The sequence below is a fragment of the Centruroides vittatus genome, unplaced genomic scaffold (assembly GCF_030686945.1).
Source record: "Centruroides vittatus isolate TY-2023 unplaced genomic scaffold, ASM3068694v2 contig_351, whole genome shotgun sequence".
Lineage (NCBI taxonomy): Eukaryota > Metazoa > Arthropoda > Arachnida > Scorpiones > Buthidae > Centruroides > Centruroides vittatus.
Genome location: NW_027122174.1, coordinates 183,626 through 210,529, shown reverse-complemented (window position 1 = coordinate 210,529; position 26,904 = coordinate 183,626). Strand labels below are relative to the sequence as shown.

The 26,904-nt window shown below is 33.0% G+C and overlaps 1 protein-coding gene across 1 annotated transcript in view; it reads left to right on the top strand.

Moving 5' to 3' along the window:
* The window catches only part of Nop17l (Nop17 like), an 83,680-nt gene extending 59,899 nt beyond the window's left edge, over positions 1 to 23,781 (top strand). The window contains exons 5-7 of the mRNA XM_067269535.1: positions 2,916 to 2,992; positions 3,071 to 3,270; positions 21,901 to 23,781. Of these exons, the coding sequence (XP_067125636.1) occupies positions 2,916 to 2,992; positions 3,071 to 3,270; positions 21,901 to 22,801 (1,178 nt within the window). The 3' untranslated portion in view covers positions 22,802 to 23,781. The remainder of the gene's footprint in view (positions 1 to 2,915; positions 2,993 to 3,070; positions 3,271 to 21,900) is intronic.
* Positions 23,782 to 26,904: the final 3,123 nt, after the last annotated feature.

Sequence of the window (26,904 nt, the reverse complement as noted above, 5' to 3'; positions counted from 1 at the left end):
TCCCTGGTTACAGACTTCCAAAATTTGTTTTCCTTTTTCCTCTGTGGATACCTGTGTGTATGTTATCCTTTACTAATCTAGTGTGCTAAGAGAAAATTAAGAAGGTTTGGCAGCCTGTGAAACATCATCGTTAGAATTAAAAAATATCACCAGAGATTTGAGACTGATTTCTGTTCTTGGTGGTAATATTTATTCAATGATAAACTATCACATAATTACAGGTGAGAAATGACTGGCAGTGAACTAGAAGTTAAAAAGGCAAAAAGGGATTGTTTTTTTTTGAGTTGCATCATAGCTTACTTGTTTCAGAGGTGGTAAAGTTTGTTGAGAGTGGTTAGCCTTGTTCATGGGTCATAAGTAAAAAGAAGCTCAAGGAAGATAATGGGGCCAAATTGAAGAAAGGGTCAGGTTGTCTAGTTTCCACATTGAACCAAAATAAACAAAGATCTCTAGAGCACATCTTGACAACAATAGGTGCAAGTTACTGATGGATGGGAAGAAAAAGTTTGGATGTGTGGACAAAATGATGAAATGGATTGTGGAGGGCCTTGAGTATGAAGAAAAATCCCAGAAATTAGCACCCAAAGTCATTCCAGATCAGAGCAAAAGGCAATGTTGGCATTCAAAGAGACAAGAAAACTCATTTAAAATGGATATCATAGATGATGAAACTTATTGCCCTTTTATCTGTAATAAGAAGTTCAAGTACTTTCAGAAAAGGGGAAAAGAAACAACTGGATCTAGAATTCAAAAGGAAAGGAAATTTGTACCAAAGATCCTGGTATAGATAGTGATGACCAAAGAGACTCTTTACACCTTTTTATGTTGTAAGGAACCGAGTCCGAGCGTTATTTTTATTTTATTATTATTTTTTGTTTTATTATATTTTGTTTGGGGCTTATGTTTATTTAGGACGAAGGTTCCCCACCACTCTCTTGTTAGTAACGAAAAAAGAAGATAAAACAACTCACGAAAAAAAAATAAGCGTTGTAGGAAAAATCTCGCGCATTTGCGCTGCCCAGCAGAAGTAAACGGTCCGCAGAAAAAAAATGGAGGGGAGTCCCCACACTCACTAGTAAGGAAATACTTACTAAACCGTCTTAACATCCCAGAAAATTATGATAAATACTTTGTAAATGGTTTATAAGCTTTTGTCGGAAAATTAAAGCTGCCAGAAAGAAAATTAATGTTAGCAAACTAAGTATGTAAATAAGGGGAGTAACCCAGCTGAAGTGTGACGTCACCTCACAGCATAAAACCCGTACGTTAACCGAAGAAGGAGGAGGTGAATTCCAAATCGAGGTGATTTCCAGAGCGAGGTGAATTCGAAAGCGAAGTGTTTTCTGATAGAAGTCCAGATTGATAATTGGACAATCCAAGGTGTTAAAGAGGAGTTCGATTTGACGATATCGAAAGGATTGAGGAAATAGATTCTTCGTATAGTGAGGTGATGGATAGACGTGTAATTCGTAAGAGATTTTGTTCATAGTTTCTAAGTATTTGATTTGTCGAATTTTCAAAGGGGAATTAATATTAAGTTAAGCTAAGTAGCTGAGTTTATTGTCGGGTTGACTTGTTGAATTTCGTTAATAAATTTTGTTTGGATTATAGACATTTGTACGTAGTAAATTCTAGTTACTAATTAAATATATTTGAACTTTTTGCTTTGACTTGATATTTATCGTTATTATTACTAAATTTTTCGGTGCACGCTTAAAAGCTCAGGCCTGGCAAACTAATCTCGAATCCGCGTAAAGTACCCGTTAGGTTAACGGAAGTTTTACCGACCGCAATTAGTGTCGGTTTCCTAAGATACCAAAAAAATAGTACTTTACAATGTGACCTCAGGGTGCAGTTAATTCCAAAATGTATATTAACGTTGCAAGTATATTGAAGCTCTTCTCTTTTGTACGTAAAGCAAAATTAACCAAACAATGACAGTTACGTATTTTTACTCAATTTAGCCTCAGCACACTATATGAGAACCATTTTCACAAGATGAGTTGAAAATTGGCTATGTTCAAGAAGAAATGTTCCCAACCGAACTCTATCACGGCTATAATTTGGCTATGGGGGTGGCAGATACATCTCTGGCGAGAGGGTGTCTTTATAGCATTGGAGCACGAGGTGTGCTTGCCATCCGTGTAGGGGTCATGAGACCTTTGTAATTAAGAATAAAGTTACGTTGTTAAAGGCTTAGATTAATAGTGAATATAGAAACTCTAACATGCAAAAATAATGTAGCAAACTCTATTAAGAATTTCTTGGCTTCTCTGAATGAAAATTTTATAAGTTCAGGTGGAAAACAAAATATGCCCCAGAACTAGTAAACAGATGAGAAAAACTGCCTCCTATTGGACAAACACTTTTACAAGTATTGATAGACAAGTTTGATTAGCTACCAAATGTTAAGCAGATAGTTCAGTTCACTGAACAGACTTTCTAAAATACAGCCTGGTCATTAATTCATGTTAATAATAATAATAATAATATATTAATCATTAAATTCAAAGTTACACCAAGAAAAACTTGTCTGATTTCTTTCTCTAATTTCAATATTATGAACTGATACATTGCAAAATTTCTGATTAATGTATTTACTATAAAAGTCAATCACAAAGAATTGAACATCATTGAAGTCATAACTACATTTATGCTTTGAGTTCAAGAAACAAGTTGTTTGATTTAATTTCATATCAATATTTCTCATTATATTTTCAAAAAATTATGTGAAAATTATGTAAAGCTGGTAACATTTTGATGAATTTGAAAGACTTGTAAAATAAGTTCTGTCTCCAATTTAAAATTATATTTTATAAATTGATAATCGTGGAAAATGCATTATTGTAACCTTTAAACATTTCATACAAATTTAAAGAAACTAAATATATTTTAATTTTTTAAATGCATTTTAGAATCCAAACGAGATATGCTAACAATAATGAACTCTTCCACTAAACTAAGAACATCCTCTGGATCCAGTGAGGATCAGGTAGAGATATTTAATAACAACAGTGATGCAAAAAAATTTGTTGTTTTCTTATATTTTCTATATGTTTTCTTTTCTCAGAATCAGAGTCCATTACAGAAGAAGAGAGGAATTCTGAAATATCCTCGTTGTTACTGGAGAACCGTATCGGAATCTAGTGACGATACATTTTGGTCGTCGCTAGATAACGACTGCACTCCCGTGGGATCGTTTGACAGTTCGGGTGAAAAGCCCAAAAAATGTGTTCGTTTCAGTGATCAGATTGCAAAAACTGTTTTCAGGTAAGTGTTTGTGATAACTTTTAGTTTCAGCTTATAAAACCCATTTATTTTAGTACAAAGTACAGTAGAGACTCGTTAATCGGAACCTCGGTAATCGGAATCGCCGGTAATCGGAACGATTTTCAGTCGGACTGTGTCGTGCCGAATCTAACGTTTTTGATACTAAATTTACTTCTAAAGTATAATTTTCATGTTTTTTTATATTCTTCAATATGTTTATTTTGTTTGTACAAAATGCAGAAATAATTTTTAACGATACGATAGCCTCGATTATTATTATAAAAATTTTCGTTAGGCTTAAAATCGACGAAAATTCAACACGAAGCGACACGCAACGGAGAAAAATTTGAACATCGGACAGGTTAATATATTTATTCGTACATAATCGGTAATCGGAACAAATCACTAATCTGAACAACCCCAGTCCCCAATTGATTCCGATTTTCGGTTCTCTACTGTATAGGTAAAATTTTTTAATATTCCAACATCTACCTGTATTTTCATTTGTATTTAACTTGAAATTATCTTAGCTATTTAATTTGTATTGGATTATGTAGTAAGTTCAGAAAGAGTTTTAAATAATAGTTTATGATGAAGCTTTTATCTCCAGATTTATAAATCTCCTAATTTTAAAAAAATTCTTGTTAAAAGCCAAACAAACTTACTCCAAGTCCAATGTTGTTCATTAATAACTAGTTTATTTCTGAACATTGTCAAATCAAGTACAGGTGACATAAGATTAAGAATGATTTAAATTGGTTTGGAACAGCATTATGTTATGTTTTGATCCAATTATTTTTAATTAAGTGGTTGGAAGTAATTGAATCACAACATATAACTTGTAAATGTTTAATTTATCTTTCTTTAAACTCTTTGTGGCAAAACAATACAGAAAATCAAAAGCATCAATTGATAATATTTTTATATATAATAACAGAAACATACTTAGACAAAGTCATTTAGAATCAATTATAAGAAATTAGATATCACATCATCAGCATTCAGTAAAGTAAAACACATGGATAAATGCCATTTTCTGTTACTTATGCAAAGCGTAAACCAGTTAAACTATGAGAATCGAGAAAGATATAAATGAACATTTTCTTTTTTCAAACTGAACATTCAGAAATAAATGCTGCTACTTTGATATACAACTTGTATTATGATCTCTTGTATTTCTTAATAATCATTAATCTGACACTGCTTTTGCTTATCACTGAGAACAAGTTTGTGTGATTACCAAGAACTATACAAGGTCTGTTCAAAAATAACCTAACTTTATTTTTTTAATTTTTATTTTTCAAGTTACAGATTATTGGTCCTTGTTTCCTTCAAAGTACTCCTACTCCCCTCCCCTATTCACACACTTATCCCAGCAGTTTTCCACTTAACAAAGCAGTCCTGCTAAGCTTTCTTCAGACTGTCCTTCAATGCTTGTGACAAATTTGTTTTAATGTCATCAATTGTGTAAAAACGGCATCCTTTCAGCACTGATTTTAATTTTGGAAAAAAGAAGAAAATCACAAGGAGGACAGTCATTTAATTTTTGGCAAAAAACTGGCAAGTGGACATGGCTGAGTATGTGCATTGTCATGGTGGAGGAACCATGAGTTGTCTAGCCACAACTCTGGTCTCTTGCGAATTTTCTTTACACAATTGTTTCAACTGGGTAGTACTGACGGTTGACTTTGAGACAGATTTCAAAATGCACAATTGATTCTCTGAATACGAGTGTCGTCGGTTGAGATCGAAGGCTTTCCTGGTCGAGGGTCATCTTCAATTAATTGATGACCACTTTTGAATCGGGTGAACTATTTGTAACACTGTGTACAATCTAGACCGGGCCTGGCCAACCCAAATTGTTTCGCGGGCTACTTTGATCGCACGTAACATTATGATGGGCCACAATTTAGGCAAACATGCTTTTAAAAAAGTAAAACAAATACAAAATGAATAAGATTTTATTGTTATAGAGAGGTTTCATGTCGACATCACGAGTGACGTCATGAACATGCGCAATTGTCCAGCGCCATCTTTGTGACTGTTTGTGACTTGTTTACATTTTGTGTGTGTTCACGTGCATTTTAACTGGAGTTCTTGTGTTGTTTTTTTTCGTCGCGAATATCATTATGGTGATTTGTTGCGTAATTGGGTGTAATGCTAGTTCACTCGAGAACAAAGGAACATCATTTTTTAAAATTCCCGGCATTATTTGTTATCGAGGATCTCAAACTGAGGAGCTTTCACGACGAAGGCAAACTGCATGGCTGTCGAGAATTAACCGGAAAAATTTCGTTACGAATAAAGTGAATATCGATACAAGAGTTTGTCAGAAACATTTCATTTCAATATTTACGTTAATAAACACTAAGTTATATTTTAAAACCTAAAAGAGTTTACTGATTTGCTTATATTAATTTAGTTAGGTATAGTGCATTTATAAACGAATAACTAATGTAATTTCAGGCTTTAGCTAGTGCAAACTTATAAACATTACACGTTAAAACGAAAAGCAAGTAGACTTATTATATGCTAGTTTCAACTAGAAAATAAAGGTACTGAACAATTTGAATTAAAAAATTTCCACGGCTGTTTTTAATTAGACTTTTACTTTCAGACAAAAATTTTTACTTAAGAAATACGTAAAAACAGGAGTTTAAACAAACAAAAGAAAACATATCTTTCCAAGCAATATTACTTTGCTGTTATTCATTACTTTTATATCAGGAGAAACCCAGCCACTTGTTAAATAGTTATGGGCCTCTAAAGATTTATAAGCTTTCATTTGTGACAGGGTATAGAAATTTGTTGTAAAAACCAAATAGTTTATAATGTCACCAAATTCTACTTTCGGCCACAACTCTTGATATACGACGAAGTCTGATAAACTGGCTTCGTATGGATCGCCTTGACATAACGAAATTTTCTCTTCGTACAGAGCTGCATCTCGTCCTGTTAGACTGCTAGAATAGCTTGCAAGAAAAGAATCTTTTTTAACTTAATCTATGATAATAGAACTGCAGTATTTTTGTACGTTTAAACTAAAAAACGACGTCGAATAACAGACCACGTGCAAGCTAAGCGAGCGAAAACTACCACAAAAATGGCGAATGGGCGGAGCAAACGTGTGTTTTATCACGTGACATGCGATCTTGAAACCTCTCTATATCAAGAGTTCGTACTCGCACTTGCGCATTATAACAATGGCACATGCAAATTTTCATTTATTTAATTGCTTTGGTATACCTATAATGGGAAACAAAAGTTGAAATAGATATATAATATTGCTTAACGGGCCACTCAATTTTTCATGTCGGGCCGCGGGTTGGCCACGCCTGATCTAGACCATCATCTCCATAAGCTTGATTCAAAAGTTGAAATGTTTTTATAAAAGTTTTCTCCAGTTTCACACAAAACTTTACATTGCATCATTGATCCTGTAAATCGCACATTGCAAAAATTGCCATGAACACTAAAACACCTTTCACTCAAAAAGCAATAAATGAAACAAGATATCAATAATCTGAAAACAGCAGCTTACTTGGTAAGTTATCACAAACATTGTGTTCTCAACTTCATGGCACTAGAACTCTCCGTTTTTGCCCAATTTAAAAAGTTCAGTTATTTTTTGAACAGATCTTGTACACAAACAGCAGTCTGTTAAACAAGGGTGCCCATACATTCGGGCAAGTACCTATGCCTTTTTGTCTTTTTGCCTCTTCCTAATCTCAAGGAGGTCTCAAACAACAGAAAATTTGTGACTTCTAGCCAGTTCTTCAAATATAAAAGAAACTAATGAACAATATTTGTCCATTGACCCATGCAACTTCGTCATGTGTCAACCAAAACCCCATTCCTCATTTTTGAGGCAGAGTGCAACCGGTGCCACCTTGTGGGAGTGCTGATCCAACGTTGAATTATAGAATTTGAAGCTCCTTGTGTAATGTATAATGCCCTTTTTTTATAGCTTGTGTCTCCTTTGTTATAGTCTGTGCGTACTGCTGCTGTTAAATGATGAAGGCATTTTCATTATTTTCAGTTCCCAACTGCAGAGTCAATGAAGTTGATCATCTAAAAATTTATGGAAAAAATACAGACAAAATAATCATTTAAGTGTATTATTTAAATACACTTTTGTGATATTTAAACAAATATAATTTTGTCCACCACATTTTTAGCATTCTGCACCAATTTGCACTCTTTGGCTACTCTTTTCTCTATATCTGTCTCATACAGTGTGTCCCAAAAATATAAATAATCTATATGTTTCTACTTTTTTTAAATATTAAGTATTATTTAACAATGCAAGTGATTACTAATTTTTATTTATAGCACATGTTATATAATTGTTTTAACAATATTTGACAGTTACCTAAAGAGTTAAACACAAAGTACTTATTTTGTGATGTCTCAAAAATATACCGTATATTTCAGCTTATAAGACGACTGGGCGTATGAGACGACCCCCGACTTTTACAGTTAAAATATAGGGTTTGGGATATACTCACCCTATAAGATGACCCCTGACTTTTGAGAAGATTTTCCTGGGTTAAAAAGTCGTCTTATACGTTGGAATATACGGTAGATAAGTTTAAACTATGAGCAATAGTTTATAACATAAATTGATGAAAATTGTTTTAATATGAAATAGAACTACCATTATGCTTAATGATTTCAAAAATGTGATTAGCCATTGATTTAATTAAACTGTGAAAGATTTTTGGATCCATTTGAAACCAGCACTCAACGATTTCTTGTTTAAGCTCTGAAACCATTGAAATGTGCCTGTTATTAGTGTAAATTTTTTGAGCAGGAATAACTCACAAGTTTTAAATTGGATTTATGTTCGGGCATTTTGCTGGTCGTTTCATAACTTGAATAATATGATCTTCAAGCCACTTAGTTGTTGAGTACAAACAATGAGTACTGGATTGTCCTGTTGGAAAATCCAATCAGGTCCTCTAACGTTTTCTCCAATACGTAATAAATTATTTTTTAGTACTTCGTTATAACTTTTAGGTGTCTATCAGTTAAAATCACTAAATTTGATAAACCGTTAAATCCAAAACAGCCCCACACCATAACAGAACCACTTCACTGTTGCCTACTGAAAAAACTATGCTCCTCTTTCCTAATATTATGCCAGTAATGAACCCATCCAAATTAAATTTCTTATCACTGAAAAGAACTGAGTGTCATTGGTCATTCCACAGCATATGATCTTTAGCCCACTGCATTCTTGCCAATTTGTGTTGTTTTGTTAGCAGTGGTTTTTTTTCATCAGGGCAGCAAATTTCGTATGTGGAGCTGTTGAAATTCTTCGATGATCAGAGCATGAGGATTAAAAATATCAAAAAATATTTTTAATCTACTTTCAAACAAAATTTGACAAACTGATTTATCCTGTTCTGATACAAGACACAATTTGATTATCATCCCTTTGAGACATGATTTTGGGACTTTTTAATTGATGTTTAGAAGGTTTTGATGATGATTTTTTTCAAAATTTTATAAATTCCAGGAGTAGATCTGTTCATTAAAACAGCAGCCTTATCACTGCAGCCTTCTTATTTTTATTTCCATATTCTTGCAATTTCTTCTATACTAAACACATTTCCATGTTGCATTTTGGAAAGTTTTGATACAATGTTCAAATTACTACTTGACAACAAAGTTCCCACGATTTTATTTATTATCATTTTCATAAATTTAAGTCTCTTATGCTTCAAATTTTGCAATTCTGTTTTATTACCCATACTTTTAAGATAGCTAAAAAATATATTTTTGTTGTCAAATTATTACTATAATCAACATTAAATCTGGAACCTGTTACTGGCGTAAATCATCAGAAAAAATTTTTTCACAAACGTTTTCGAACTTTTTAAATAGTTTTCCCTCAGGTAAAACCTATGGAATGCATCAAAAATAAAACATAAAGATTTAAAACAAAATTGAATGCTTGTTTAACGAAACCCATTGTGATGGGCATGTGCACTCATGTGTGGATGGTGGTATTTAAAGGCCATCGTCTATAAGGGCCTGCCATGCTACAGATAGATTAAGTTAACCTTTCTGGTTGATACAGGTGGTCACGTGGCTAGCCCTGTACATGGATATGGCTTCTAGTCACTTTAGATGTTCTAGGTGGCTTGTAGTGATGATTATGTTGGCCTTGTCGAATTTTGCCTCAATGTCTGGATCAGATGCATAGGTGGCCAGGGCAGTGGTGTGTCGCCCGTGTCGAAGGTCCGCTTGGTGCTCACGTATTCTGGTATTTAAGGAATGCTTGGTGGAACCAATATATATATAAGGCTCTTGTCCCATCTGCCATCTTTGAGTGGGATGGAGTACACACTGGGAAGTCTGTTGCAATCAGGAGAATCCTTTCCATTTCTGAGGATGTCGAAGATTGTTGGACATCTCCTATATGCTATTTTCATTTGATGTTTGCTGGCAATCTCTGCATACACTGCTTTTATTATAGGGGTTAAACATGACCGAGACACGTGTATGATCTTCTGGATCGGTGCTGATTCTCACGTGTGTGGTGGGTGTGTATTGTGAGCGTTGATGCCACTGAATCAAACAGTGTGTTAGTGTAGGGTATTCATGTCTGGCTGCTATCTTCTTAACATACTAGGGCTTGCAAGGTGAATGAGTGGGAAAATGGCCTTCTAACCAGAGTATTAAAGGCTGCAGCCTTGTACAACAATGGGTCGCATAAACTCGCCGGTATGTATGTAGAGGCGGCACTCGGTTTGTAGTATACCGACGTGAGGTGGTGGATACTTCCACTTCAATGTTTATGTCCAAAGAAAGGGACTTCAGTGCTGCTAGATTGCTCTACATCTAATGTTAAGTCATACAGGTTATCAATAAAGGCGTGTACAAAAGCTGAGATGTCAGGTACTGTCTTCCACGTGATGAAAATGTCATCTATATGCCTCTTATAGAGCATGATGTTTGGGAGGAATGGTGAAAGAATCTTGCGCTCAAGTTGTCTAATGACCATTTTGCAACAGTCCCCAGACACTGGGCTGTTCATGGGAACTCTTCTTTTTTGCTTGTAAACAGTTCCATTAAATGCAAAGATAGAATTATAACAGATCAGATGGGCCATTTCAAGAACTTGTTGGTGTAATGCTTGATCTTGCACAAAAGTAAGCAAAAGCTGGAGGGAGCTCCACGGAAGGGTAAAGATTTAAAATTCAAGTCGGTAATATATTGCAGTGCCAAGGATAGATCCTAAAGGCTGTGGACAAGCTCAACCAGATTATCAATGGTATACAGCTTCACATGTACGATCTTGCGGATCGGGACGCGTGTATGATCTTGCTCCTTTGGAGACGTTTTGCTTACTTTTGTGCAAGATCAAGCCCTACACCAACAGGTTCTTGAAATGGCCCATCTGATCTGTTATAATTCTATCTTTGCATTTAATGGAACTGTTTACAAGCAAAAAAGAAGAGTTTCCATGGGCAGCCTAGTGTCTGGGGACCATTGCAAAATGGTCAATAGACAACTTGAGTGCAAGATTCTTTCATCCCACTCAAAGATGGCAGATGGGACAAGAGCCTTATATATATTGGTTCCACCAAGCATTCCTTAAATACCAGAATACATGAGCACCAAGCGGACCTTCGACACGGGCGACACACCACTGCCCTGGCCACCTATGCATCTGATCCAGACATTGAGGTGGAATTTAACGAAGCCAACAATCATCACTACACCCCACCTAGAACATCTAAAGTGACTGGAAGCCATATCCATGTACAGAGCTAGCCACGTGACCACCTGTATCAACCAGAAAGATTAACTTAATCTATCTGTAGCATGGCAGGCCCTTATAGACGGCGGTCTTTAAATACCACCATCCACACATGAGTGCACATGCCCGTCATAATGGGTTTCGTTAAACAAGCATTCAATTTTGTTTTAAATCTATATGTTTTATTTTTGATGCATTCCATCGGTTTTACTCGGGAAGAACTATTTAAAAAGGTTTGGGAAGAAAGGTTTTCTCACGATTTACGCCAGTAACATGTTTCGGATTTAGTGTTGATTTCACCCCCGGTGTTAAGGTGATGTTCATTCTCTGATTTATTAATATAATGATCTTTAATTTTGAAATTATTAAAAATCAGTGTAAAATAATTTGCATATGCAAATGAAATCATTTACATTTCTCTTAAATTCCTAACAATTCTGAAAATCAGTAAAATGTTGATTATATATACTTTTGGGACACACTGTAATTCACAAGCAGCAGTGTCATTTCACAGTGGGAAGGAAAGAACCATATGAGAAGCAGAAAAAAAGATTAGGTGGCTATGTATAACAATGAGATCTGTACACCTCAAGCGTATGCAGACATAGATGTAAGGTTTATTAAAGCATAATTTTGTAAAATGCTGAAAGCTGAAGTGATAAGTGGTAAACTAAGAGAGATGTTGCAAAAGAATACTTAGAGTTAGCTATGGGTGGAACAATAGTGAGGCCTAGAGTTTGCAATATTGATTTACCGTAGATGAAAAACATCAGAAAACTTAGATTAAGATGCATATTACAACTGGTAAACACTTGAAGAACAAAGAACTGAAAAAGGTAAATTACTTCCAATCAATTATTCATTAATGAATCATTTTCATCAAACAGACAACTTGATCAGTTTTATGCTAATATTACTATGTTTATTAAATCTGGCATTTCTCTCTTCAAGCTAAAAGATTCTGAAATGAAACAGATACTTAGAAAAGAACACAGAGAGTAATTTCTATTAAGGTACAGCAAGGTCTACAGCAGTTCACTGTATAACAGCAACTGCAAAATCAAAGAAATTGTAAGGGATTTCCTGTATGCTAAACAAATATATTCTTAATATTTAGTTGCACCACTGAATAGAAAAAAGTCAAGCCAATGTTTAAAGCTTACTTTCTTGAGAAAGTTAATTTGACGATACTCATGTAAGTCTTTAATAGCATGGTAATCCTGTGAGTAGCCATTTATTGCTTATGACAAGATGTGGCTACAAATGTTATCAGATAGAATTAAGAATTGATAATAATTTAGTATCATGTTTTCTTCTCAAAATAACAAATGCATTATGTTTGGTTTCCACTTCTAGTATTGATTAAAAGTAATTATTAAATAAAAATATAGATATTTTAATATTTCAATGAACAGCAAGATTCTTTTGTACTAAATTGCATTTTTCTCTTGTAATTCTTATGATTAAGCATAAAATTGCTTGAGAAAACAAATCATATAGGAACACAACTAAGATGAAAACACAGGCTTTTACTGGTTTCTGAGAATATGCAATTTGGACTATATGTCCTCTTTTAAATTTTACAGCAATCTTGATGATAGAAATTACATGTATGTTATAGATCAGTGTTTCTCAAACTTTTTGGTCCGCAATTCTCCTTTTGCACTTAAAAATTTCAAAGGATCCCCGAAGAATGGGTATGTGTAGAAAAACATCCCTGGAGGAGGGTTAATTTAAATTCAGAAGGAGTTAATTTCTTTTGTTTAATTAATCTATCCCATGTTTAAATTTTTCTTCGTTGCATGTCTCTTTGCATTGAATTTTTCTCAATGTTAAGCCTGATGAAATTTTTTTATAATACAGTAGAGAGTCGTTAATCGGAATCAATTGGGGACTGGGGTTGTTCAGATTAGTGATTTGTTCGGATTACCGATTATGTACAAAAAATATATTAACCTGTCCGACGTTCAAATTTTTCTCCGTTGCGTGTCGCTTCGTGTTGAATTTTTGTCGATTTTAAGCCTAACGAAAATTTTTATAATAATAATCGAGGCTATCGTATCGTTAAAAATTATTTCTTTATTTTGCACAAACAAACTAAATATATTGAAAAGTATAAAAACAAAAAAAAATTATATTTCGGAAGTTAATCTAGTCTCAAAAACTTCAGCATTACACACGCTCACGATGGGAAAAAATGCCTCGTTCAAATACTGGCACAAACACCGTTCCAAATGACAACGTCGTTCTATTATAGTTTAGGTGGAGTGGAAGCTCGGGGTTTCCCCAATAGTGCACAAATTTTTGAATGTTATATTTAGGCTCATATTACAATATTTGAAGTGTGCAATGCTATAAGGTTGTAAATGCCATTTTTCTCAAAATACGTTTTATTGAAGAAATGAATTTTAAATGCAATGTTTTTTCCTACAAAAAAATATTGTGGCGATAGTGGCACCCTAAGTGGCTATATTTTGAAGATGAATTTATGTGCATGCCAAAGTGCCAAAGTGCAAGCCACGTGACTTTTGGTGCGTAAAATTTTACGGTTTACATTTTCATCATTTTGTTATTCCAATTTGTAACACAGTGAGTTTTTTATGCAGAACTGGATAACTGAATCCCAGTTTATTAATAGTTAACCCGTATCACCTTATTATTTGATATTTCAAAATGATATTCGGACTTCCATTAATCTTTCAAATTTGAAGTTTTTAAATACATTTTGACTTTTATTACACTAAATTAATACCTTATTGTTTATATTTTTCTTTATTTATCATAATTATATTACAATTGATAAAGATTAAAGCCCAGTTCAAGTACCAAAACTGTGGGCCCAACATTGTTGAAGCCAGGAAGCAGTCACTAATAGATTATTGCCAGTTTTTAATGTTAAAATTGATATTGAATTTGTAAATTGTGTTTAATAATTTAAATGTAAGTTTTTGGTATTCAAAACTGTTTTTCAGCTGTAAAAACATTAATTTTATGATTGCAATTGTTTTTGGCATTTACAACTTTATGCACTTGCACAATTTTGGCATTTACAATGTTATGGCTCTAACCCTGTTTTTAAACTTTTTTTGTTTCCTTACCATCATACTTAGGTGTTTGAAATTAAACCCAATGTTTTATTCCAAAGTGTAAATTGTTAAAATAATTTTTATAGCATTTGATTAAAGTTTGTTCATTAGAAAAAGTGTTTTTTCTCTCTCCTGAAAAGTTTGTTTTTTGGCATTTACAACATTATGGCATTGCATGCTTCATTTATATTGTTTTTATTATTTATATGTGCAATTTATTTAAGTAAAAATTATCTTACATATTTTTTATTTCTACTATTTTTAAACAGAAATCCATAGTAAATTTATAAAACATTTGAAAAAAAATTGATCTGGCATCAATTTTTTTGCAACCCCCAAAATATTTTTTGTGGCCCCCACTTTGAGAATCACTGTTATAGATAATATTGACAACTGGATTCCAATGTACAGTAAAATACTTGTATTTTATAAATGGGGGTTATGGTAAAATTCCATTAAAACAATAAAAATTAAAAGTTGGTATAAAAGGTTGTATGTTCTGTAAATTAAAAAGTTGACAAAAGAAAAAAGTCAGAAACCAATAAAAGCCTGTGTTTCGATCTTAGCTGTGTTGCTATATGATTTGTTCTCTTGAGCAATTTTATGCTTACTCATAAGCAAGAATCTTATTGGATCATACTAAGGAATTAAGTAATTTGCCCAGAGGTAGATTTTTAAACTGTCATCTCATATTAAATTTAATAATTAGAAATAATTTAATTTAGAATATTGTAGGAGAAAAGATTGACCCAAACTTGCAACTTCTATTTATCATACAGATGTTTTGTCGTTTCACTATCTGGATCTACATTCCATACCAATTAATTTAGATATAACCATAGTGATCATCATGGTGCAAAATGTGGACGACTTTACACCTGGCATGGAGGGCTGTGGACACTAAGTTGTTCCTATTTTGTGCTCTGAGTCAGTGCCGGATTAAGCCTCTAGTGGGCCCTAGACAAAATTTAAATTGGGACCCCATTTAAATAAGTTACTTCTAAACAAATCTTATATAATGTGACATTAGCGTAGCTAGCATGGGTGAGACCCGGTGCGGATATCGTTGTGTCACCCCAAGTCACACCGTAGTGTCACCCTTTTTAACTCTTTTATAAAACACTATTGAATTGTAATATCTTTGCACTCGAGCAACTTGAACGCTATATCGAATATGCGATGTCGCGACGTATAAGTTTAGATTTAGAAAATAAATCGTAACCATACATCAGTACTACCACGAGAGGCGGCCCTAGCAAGACTTCTAGATGGTGCGAGATCTCGTGGCGTACATTACTTCTGACGCACGGGTAGCTATTAAAAAACAAAAACCTTAAATTTCCAGCAATAAAAAACATTTAATAATAACGTTTTCGACTATTTTAAACAGCCATCATCAGTTAAAAACGAACTTAAACAAAAGAATGCAGAAAAAGAACTCAAGCAATACAAATATTTAAAAATTCAAAAAAATTCCAAAGCAAAAACACCGTCGTATATTAGAAACTAACAAACAGCGCATGCGCTAAATGTCATAGTAAGAATATACGACGGCGTTTTTGCTTTGGAATTTTTTTTGAATTTTTAAATATTTGTATTGCTTGAGTTCTTTTTCTGCATTCTTTTGTTTAAGTTCGTTTTTAACTGATGATGGCTGTTTAAAACAGTCGAAAACGTTATTATTAAATGTTTTTTATTGCTGGAAATTTAAGGTTTTTGTTTTTTAATAGTTTATTTTTCAGTAGCTAGTTTACGTATTGCACGGGTAGCTGTTGACCTTTTTCTTTTTCTTTTTTTTTTTTTTTAGGTAATGGCTAGTCGAGCGGGAGCTTAGTAGGAATTGTCAAATACAGCCTTTTCTGTCCTATCGAATTTCTTAGATAATTTTTAACTCGTTTTGAAACGGAGAAATCTTTTGCGCTGAAGCCGGGCCCCTCCGAATTACGGGCCCTAGACATTTGTCTACTTTGCCTATTCGATAATCCAGCCCTGCTCCGAATGATCTGGATAGTGTAACTGACAACATATCTGCACGATATGCATGTGTTGCTGGTTCAAGTCCCACCAAGCCAATCTTTTCTTCCAGAATTTAACCTAAGATGGCAGCTTAACTGCCTACCTGTATTCAAATTAATTAGCTTTAATTAATTAATGTAGCCCAATAAGAATCCAGCTGTTTATTTTAACATTTCAATTAGTTATCAGGTGGTTTGAAATAGTGTTATAACAACATATAGAAAAGATAAAGGCTTCTCGCATAAAAAATTTCTTTTGTTCAGAATGGGGTGTGTAAAGATTTTTTTCTAATGCCATAATATAGTTTTAGTACAAAAAATTTTTTGCACAAAGAACAGAATATGTGCATTCTTAAACATTGCCTGTTTTTCTTTTTCAATAATCAAGCAGGGTTGATATGGTTCTGTCATGTAGATTGAGGGTGAAAATATCTTTGATAATAGATGAATAATACAACTATAATTATTTTATATACAGTGCAATTATTGACTAGATCATATGATGTAATAACATTCATAGTTTTCAGTTTAATTCATTAGTATTTTCATCAGCACTTACATCACTTAGTTTCTGTATTAGAACAGAAAAACACAAAATAACTTACAATAATTGTAAACATATACAAATTAAAGTAGCAGTATTGTAGTAAAAAAGAATAAAATGCAATATAAATGCTTATGATGTGATATGCTTCAACAGTTCTGATAAAACATAAATTTAGATTTAGAATCAAAAACATATCCATTGTATCCTTAATCATTTCCATTATAGTTTTAGAGGAGTAAGAAGAGAGATTTAATTTTTATATGAATCATAAAACTAACTGGGAATATTGTTGATCAAACAGACTTTCAAATAGACTTGTTCATTTTCAACAAAAATAATAAAAAGTTTACGTATTACAAGTATAAAAACATTGGCTCGACTTATGATGATGCAGCATACAATTTTAATGCTGTTGCAATTTGATTATCTGTCAAAGTTTTTCTGTTAGGTCAATAATAATCTAGTGTCTAATTTGTACAGCTAGATATGAGACAGACAAATTCAATTTACTATGAAACATTTTTGTTTTGATTTTTTGTTACTATAGTCTCCACTGCAAAAGTGTAGACATGGGTCAGCCCAGGCTGGAAGGATCTATTGCAGATGAAAGGTATGAAGGAGACATGTGAATAATGTGTGAGTAACATTTGAGTTAAGAGTAATTAAAGAAATTTGTAAAAAATAAACTAACAAAATTATTTATTATAAAGATGATATAAAATTATTTTAAAAATATAAAAAACAAAATGGTTGAAAGAGATCAGATCCATGTCTCAACTTCCAAGTGAGGAACCACATTTCTCCTTCCAGTCCTTTTGTCTGGCATAGACCACTTCCTACTCAGGCTGACTCATGTTTACTGTTCTGCTATGAAGATTATAATAAGGATTGATACAAAATCTCCAACATGCCAAACCAATACTTAATTATTAATTTGTTCCTTGAGTATTGCTTTGGTTTGTTGGTGGAAATTGAATGCTATAGAGTTGTTATTTCACTCCTCGAAAGTGAAATTGCAACACATAAACGAATGCACATATCCACCTGCAAATTGAAGAACGGTAGATATGACAGGGATATGCAAATGATTAAGTTTGTGTATACATGTGATTATTTAGTGTCTAGTTTTGGGCTATAAAGACTAACAACTGGCTTGGGCTGTAAATGCTGTCAGTGATGGTTCATGGCAACAAAACTTTTGAAGAAGCATAGAAAATGCCTGAGATGACAGTGAGCAGAATATCACCAGTTAATGGCTGGGGTACGAAGTATGCAAGTATGGAGTTTTTCTTCGTAAACCTGATTATTAATGCTGAATTATTAGCCGCTATTAAAGCAGCCGCAGCCGAGGAAGACAAATCAAGAATACTAGGGAGCAAAAGAAGTACTACAATCTTGAAAACGAAGTAGAAATTTTTGACGCTATGGGTGAAAAAACATGTAACATTTGTCTTCTCTTAAATGCATTAAAGACAATTCCACCCACATCTATTGAATTGGAAAGGGCATTTTCAGTAGCAAGAGTTTTAATTAGTTAAATAAGAACCAGATGGAGTGATTGGAGTATTGACCATCTTTGCTTTTTAAAATCTTATTATAAAAATTTACAATAATATTTTGTATTATGTTTTATTTAAAAAATGAAAATTACCTTTTTTTTTTTAAATTTTTAACTCAATTCTTCAAAGGCATTTTTGTTGTTGTTGTATGCAGTTTCCAGCAAACTTTAATAAAGTTTTTCTATTTGTGAAAATTTCTATGTAATTCGAAGGTAATTTTTAATATATATCTTACACAGCATTATTAATATGATTTTGGAGGCTGCAGAACATATTAAATTACTTTAAAAAATGAAAAATAATCATATCATTTGATTTCAAGATATTTTGTATATCTTAAAAATAATTAATTCTATCCCAGGATCCTGGAAAACAGTTCACTTTTATCCCAGAATCCCGGGACAAGCAAAAGACCGACAAATGAGAAACTCTAATGGACACCTGTCCATAGTCATCAGACTGTGGATGGGTGTGGCAGTATTTTGGGGAACTACACACAGGCCTTTTTTTCTGAGCATCATCACACCAGCCCCACACTGGGAATCGTGGTTTGGGAGGCATCATGCTTGATCAGTGGATAACCCTGGTGCACATTTCTGGTACTCTGATAATGAACCAGCTCGTCATATGAATTGTGGGGCTCACTGGTGCAGGCTGCACCAGATACAGTGTTCCAGCAAGACAATGCCCAACAGCTTGTTGTATGGCAAACTCTCACCAGCTGAATGGAATTCACATTTTTCCCTGGCTGGCAGTTTCATCAGATCTCTCTCCCAGTGAACACCCGTGGGACCTCATCCGATGTGACGTGCACTACAAACTGTCATCACATACCATAAATGACATGCATATTGCAGTGGACACCACTTAGCACGGGTTACTTCGAGCAACCATTAACCATCTCGTCGATAGTATGTCTTGCCATTTAGCAGACTAGTATAGCTGCCCAGGGAGGCCATATTCATTATAGAATAAACAGGTGTTTGTTGCGTATCTTTCTTTGTTTCTTTAATTATTTGCATGTGTCTCACCTCTACCAATCCTGCAATTAGGGATTGCAATTGCTGGATCTCTCATCCAGCAATCCAGTTGGATCCAGCGCTGCGGATCTGCGAATACTCAATTAACTTTCTAAATAATGGCGCAAAAATCTACGTTATTGCGTTGCCGCTTTGCTAACAACTAGACTGCTACTAATTACTTACTCACTACTTTGCTAACACTAATAATTAAATCACTTATAAATAAACTATACCTTATTCAATCCAGCAAAATTTAATAAAATAATAACGTATTCAATGGCTTTTAATGGTCTTCCTCGGTTACAAAAAAATACAACATTAACTATAGAACATAAAATGTGTTTGGAATAAATATAAAAAGAATAGTGCTTAATTACATCCCATTTTTAAACAAGATACATAGATGTACTGCCAGGTCTAATGATTTTTGTATTGTATACCAACGTAATCCCACTCTTTTCAAACTTTTAAGAAACAGTAAAAACAAAGAGGATCGGAATTCAACAACTTGTATATATTCGGTGCCTTTACAAACCAACGTTTCAATTCCAAGCTTGTTTATGTGGATGCAACAATGCACAGTTTAAAAGGAAGGCTCAAGAGCACAATTATTCAATCAGTAAGAACTTTGACAACACTGCGCCGGCATCATACGCAAGACAGAAGGATGTTAACGTCCAACGGGATCGAGCGGCAATTATAAAAACGACGACAAATAGGCAAACGGTCAAACATCTCGAGAGATTGGAAATCTGCAAGGCGCACGTGACAACCGGTTGTATAAACCACAGAGATGCGGACTCATTGTCTACCGCGTGGAGACCTTTTACATTAATTAATGTTATTAACGGACAATGCCGGTTTCGTTGTTATATCTTATATATATATTTATTTTCCGCTATTTATTTTGTTCATTTATCTATATTTTGTCCGTTTGGGTGTTTTCCGTTAATTTTTATATTTATTCCGAACACATTTTATGTTCTATATTTAATGTTCTATTTTTTTGTAACCGAGGAAGACCGTTAAAAGCCATCGAATACGTTATTTTATTAAATTTTGCTGGATTGATAAAGGTGTAGTTTATTTAACTTATTCTACTTCCGTACACAGTGGCGTAGTGAACATAACTGGCGCCCCTCTTTCCTCTGCAGAAACACATATAGTTTGTCTAGGAGACCATTTGGGCACCCCTCTGAGAGTGGCGTTTGGTGCATGATACACCCCTTGCACCCCCTCGCTACGCTACTGCCAGTACATAGTTTTATATACTTATAAATAACTACAGACTAATATGTAGAGACTATATAAGAAAACTGGTAGGACCGATAGCCACTTAGCCACTGATTATCCGTCCTTGCATTATTATAATATAATATATTAATATAAATTAATTATCTTTGCTATTATTTAACTTAAAGATTACATTATAATCTAAGTAAACATTTAAAGTTAATTATCTCTATCTCGAGTGTTAAATTGAACCAAAGTTCGGTTTACTACCTAAATGCGTAAGAAGTTTTACTGATTTATAGTGACCACTTTAAATAATAAAAGCTTCTTAAGTATTTTTAAAAAATGCTTGTACACTTTAAAAAAAACTCATAAATTTCTAGATAGATAGATAGACAGATAACACTTTATTGCACCAAAAATACATCCGCGCTGGATCCAGCCGGAATGATCCAGCAAATCCAGCAATCCAGGTTATTTACAAAAAATTATTTATTACATCTTATCTAATTTTAATTAGTCTATTGTTCATCAAAAGATATAAATTTTTCTCTCGGTAGTTGCATTTTTACATCACCTCCTCCTGAAAGACCTCTTTTGAATGAACTAATTAGATTTGGCACTCCACAATGACTACCTTCTTGATAACTGGATCAATGACTACATACATCAAACAAAATCTTTACCATTCAGTATATAATTTTAATGTAAAATCCAATAAATGTTTTTGATTGTACAGAAGATCTGCATCAGGTCAACAGCATTCTAAATTGAAATGCACAGAATGAATTTTGAAATTTTTATACAATTTGAATAAAAATAAAAATATGTAAAATATAGAATTGTATACATAAAGGTTTGGTGGCATTTTAAAGATATATAAAATTAAAACAGACACAAATATATGACATAAAAATAGAATTAATTAATATTATTTTGTAATATTTTCATGTTATATATTTGTATTTGTTTTAATTTTATATATCTTAAAAATGCCACCAAATCTATATGTATACAATTCTATATTTTAAATATTCTTATTTTTATTCGAATTGTGTAAAAATTTGAAAATTGATTCTGTGCATTTCAGTTTAGAATGCTGTTGACATGATGCAGATCTTCTGTACAATCAAAAACATTTATTGGATTTTACATTAAAATTATATACTGAATGGTAAAGATATTGTTTGATGTACTTCTACAATGACTATCAATATATTTATAATGTAAATTAATATTTTTCTGAATCCAAATCTTCATATTTAATAGAAAAAAGGAATTAAATGCTTTTACTTTAATTCTAACCAAATTTTATAATATCATACTATGTAATATTAAATTCTTCTAACTAAAACTAGAACATTAGTTTGATAATATAACTTTTATATCCCCGACAGAGCTAATTCGAGTATTTTGGGTCAGCGAAAGAAGAATCAAAGAAAGGCACGTAATAGAAAGAAAACGGCAAACAGAACATCCGAGAGCGACAACTGCACCGAAACTTCGGAAGAAAATTCCGACTATAACAGCACAAACGAATCCGACTTGGGACCCGACGACTTAAGCAAATACGGAAGGAAATTATATACTTGGCAAGAAAACAAAAATTCTGATAATACCACTTTAGAAGTGGAAAAGATTCAGTTAAGTAAAAATGAATTCGATAAGAAAGAACAACTATCTGTCAGTTCGAATAATAACTGTTGTATAGAGTCACAATGTGAAAATAATAACAAAATGACTAATATGTCTAAATCTAGTCAACAGTTTACATTTGGTTTGAAAGAAAACCAGAAAATCACAATCATGCAGAGACCTTCGTCAGCTGCAAACTTTCAGAAACCCACAGAGAAATCTTTGGGCATTTCGAATTTTGTCAAATCTCACTGCCTTTATAAACCTGGCGAGAAAAGAAACGAAAAAGGTTCTCAGAAAGGAGATAATCCTCACGGAGAGACCAAACAGAAAAACAAATTCCGGAAAAGGAGAAGGTGGCGCAACAAAAAGAACAACTCGAACCACCCGACGAATGCACCTGCCAGCAACCAGCTACTAGAACAGAATATTCTGAAAAGAAATAACAACAGGATTAGCGAAGAGGAAGGTGGTAATTGGATCTACGACAACAAGCCAAAGTATTACAACAACAACCACCCGGAAGTTGCAAACAAGGCATTCGAAAATTGTAATCTTCCCAATGCATTTTGGATGTGTAATCAGTCTGCAGAATTCGATCCCCAATATAGGACTAAGTGTATGGTCAACTTTGCGAACCAGGTAATGTTCCAGTTAGATTAGCAGTTTCGGTACCAAAACAAGAAACGAACATTTGTTAGACAAGTTAAAATCCACGTTCAAAGCGAGAATAGTCAGTCTTTATATGTTTTAATATTTAACTTCATTATAGCATGATTATACAAGGTATTCAGAATATCACATTTAGAACATTTCATTTGATATTTTCATAATTAAATATTTTGTGAGTTATCAAAGGGGGAAAAAACACAGAAGAAATTTAGATATAAAATGTAGAAATATTAGCAAAGGATTATAATTGCGTCACAAGTTCATTAATTCTTCACTTGGGCGTATCATAACTGTATGGTTTTTGGTATCAATGGTATGATGATTTTATTCAATTTCACTACATCAGAAACGAGTAGTGTAAATAATAAAAAATATAATAAAAAATTATATATATATATATATATATAAATATAAATAAATAGCTACAACTTTGTAACATACAAAAGTCTAAAAACAAAAAAAATTGAAAAAGTTTAAAATTTTATTAAAAAAAACAAAAAAAAATAATAATTTTTCTTTTTTTAATTAAAATTATGCAAGTCACACTATGCATGGTTACTTATTTTGGTTTGTTTAGGTTCGTAAAATGTAAACCGAAGGTTACGGCCACATTTTATAGTTTGTTAATTCTATATATCAAAGCATAGTTACAAACATTAAGTGGCTTTGGGTAAAAACAGTCTTTTTATTCATTGTCAAGTTGTTGTTTTTTTTTACATTAGTTCTTGTTGAATTGTTTCCGTTTTGTTTAAGTTTGAATTTTACATTACGTATGTATATATTCTTTAGTTTTGTGTTGTCATTCTATGAATGACCAAATTTAAGTGTAATCTTTCTTCGGAGCATACACTTCAAATAAATGTTTTTCAAAGAAAGTACTCGTTTATATTTATATACGTGTATTAGACGGATACGGGTTTCGGATAATGTTAATTCACTAAAGACCGTAATAAAGTATGTTTTGAAATTTCTGTCCTGCATTTTCTGAACTTTAAACAATCTTATACTTCTTTAAATGTCTTTTCGTCTACTCTCTGTAGAAGCACTGTAAACGAAAATGGCAACTTTGCAACGGAGAAGGCATTTTATTTGTTCTGCAGTCTACAAACTTGGAATCGATCATCTTTGTGCAACAAGAATGTTTGCTTTACATAGTGGATCACTGAAATTGTCTGCAAAATTCATGTTTTACAGACAATTTCAAATTGATCCATCATTTAAGACAAACAGTTTTTGCAAACTGCAGAACATAAAATGCTTTCTTTGTTGCGCAGTTGCCAGTTTTGTTTACGGCACTTCCTGGCGGCAGCCGACAAAAAGATGTTTGTATATAGACATAGACGAAACTCGGACATATACTCTATCGATCGATGCATATTGCATGCATCTCCGGTTGTAATTAACATAATCGCAATAATTTAAAACGGTAGCATTTTTTTTGGAGGACCACACTATATATGGTCGTCCAAAACGGACGATCGGTTTGGAACGGTTGCTTTCGAACAAGCAGTTGAATATAATAATGGCATGCAGTTATTCCAAAATGTTACAAACAAAAACTTAAGAATTACCAGTCAAATCACATATTGTATTGATTTTCAACACCAATAACTATATAGGGTCTTAAATGTAAAATATGAGGAGAAACATTAAATTTAAAGTAAAATTTACCTCTAAATTCAGACTTAAAACTCCAGACATTTGATACTGGGATCAATATTAATATTTATTAAATAGTTTTGTGACTAGATCATACTTATTAAGTTTATTGTGCCATATAATAACTTGAATAAAAGTTATGGAACAAAAATAAATTGCAAGTGATCTTGAAATATCTTACAAATCAATGACAAAAATTTTAATTCTCATTAACAAAAGAAAGCTAAAAATATCAGCTTCTAGATAATGACTCGCGAATGTTTACTTTTTCTGTCAACAAATATTATTACAAATTAATTTCCTAGTTGCTTATAATTAAGTGTAGGTCAAAATTGCTTAAACACAATTAGAACAATTTAAAATCTATTTTAAAAACTTTCCTAGTTTAACAATACATTTATAGTTAGATTATTATAGTAATTAAATTTTTTCTAGAACAAAGTATAACATTTTGTAACATCGAAACAGGTTATACAATGATTAAAATTTTCAAGAACCAGACGTACAGACTGAAGTTTATAATAAGAACAAGACTGTGTGATATGCACCGTTTTAGTAACATTTTCAAGTCATCTCTGAGATTATTATACAGATAAATATCATAAATTCATACTTTGATATAAGATCCGATCCAGTCGAGTGAAATATAGCAATAATTTTTGTGTGCAGTCTCAAAATTTATTATTATTTTAAAATATTCACTTCACACACGCAGACACAGTATATCTTGGTTGATTTTAACACCGAGTGAGAATGAATATATTTTTCCAGTAAATCAGATTTATATCCCCGGGAAGTAGGATACGGAACTGTTTTCGGTTTGTGGGTATTCCCGTGTTTAATTTAGACTAAATTACACACTGGTGTCTCGGTTAATAACTTTCCAAATAATTATACGAGTCGCAATAAATTAGTTATAGCATACAAAGACTTAGATAAGTCTCACATAATATGTTCTTGGTTTTGAGTCATACTATTGTTCTGGTAGAATGATTTATAAAAGTTTTCAAACTACTTTTTATAAATTTACGCTCGGCCAAATAATTTATTCATTAGACGCAGCATTTGCTTTCGTTCTATTTTTCGTATTAATAAATTTAATTATCTGTCATCTGCATGCTAGAGTTACAACTTTCATTATTGGAGAAGATAGTTTATCAAAATAAATTACTAAACAATTTAATTTCTTACATGTATTATTCTAGCTATTGTCAAGTATCTCGTGCTGCGTAGACTATAGCCTGGTCGAGCGGCTTATGCCCCGTGCACCGTAAGCCGTTAGCATAGCAAATCGACCGACGACCGTCGTCGGTCAGATTTTGCAGTCTACTTGTTTCGATTATCGTGATTATTATAATCGTATTTATAGTCTTATGTGTACCTATCATTTAGAAACAAACAAAATTGAAGACTCCTTAAATGTCAAAGTATGTAAACAAGTCATAACTGGCTTGTTTGTTAAGCATTTCGGGCATATACCTAGATAGTCTGGAACACAGAACAGACATTAAAAGTTTCAAAGCAGTTATGGCACCAGCCCACAACACAATGATCCAGGATTGAATCTGGACAGCCAAAAACCATAGGAATTTTTTGCAGTTGTCTATCATTGATATGCCAGATCTTGTCCCTCGCAATCTGGATGCTGCATTCAGGGTCTGGCCAAACCAGTGATGGGCTTTGAAAAAGCCCTCTTAATGCCCATAGGGCAGAAATTGTGAAAAAACCAACAAAGTTTTAGAAAGTAAACTTGTACTTCATATATAAAACCTGTAGAAAATATTTGGGTTATGCAGAGGCAGACCTACATTTTTGGTGCCTCGAACTGTTAACGGGGTTCCTTCGCAACTAGTAACACTAGGGCAACATCCAACAAAGTCCAAAGGCCCTCGCTATCCTCGCAGGACCTTCCAGATGACAGAAAGTGGGTAATCAGTGGTAGTTTTTGAAAATGGGACATACAGTGAACCCTACTGGTTTGAACAAAAATTTTCTAGGCTGTACCTTACAATTTTCAAGTTAGATATTTTGAGGCCTTATGAAAATGGGCATTAGAGCATATTCTAAGTAGGCTTACCGTAATATTTTTTTCTCAAACCGGGACAATTTTGAGAAAACGCGACAGAGTATTAAGCCTACTAGGATTAGTATCTATGATTGAAAAGACTAAATACTCTGAATTTTTTCACCTATTATTGTCTTTTAATGAAGTTTATTCTTCAAACCATTGTAACTGTTACTTCTGTGGTTGTGTTAAAAGATTAAAAGATAGACTCGAAAATGTATGTTTTTGTAAATAGTCTTAACTTCAAATTTAAAGTAGTAGTTAACAAAATCAACGAGTTAAAAGCAATTTTTAATAACTGAACTAAACATGTTATTAATATTATTAATATTTATCACTAGTGTGAACTTTTATAAAAATTCTTTGTCAC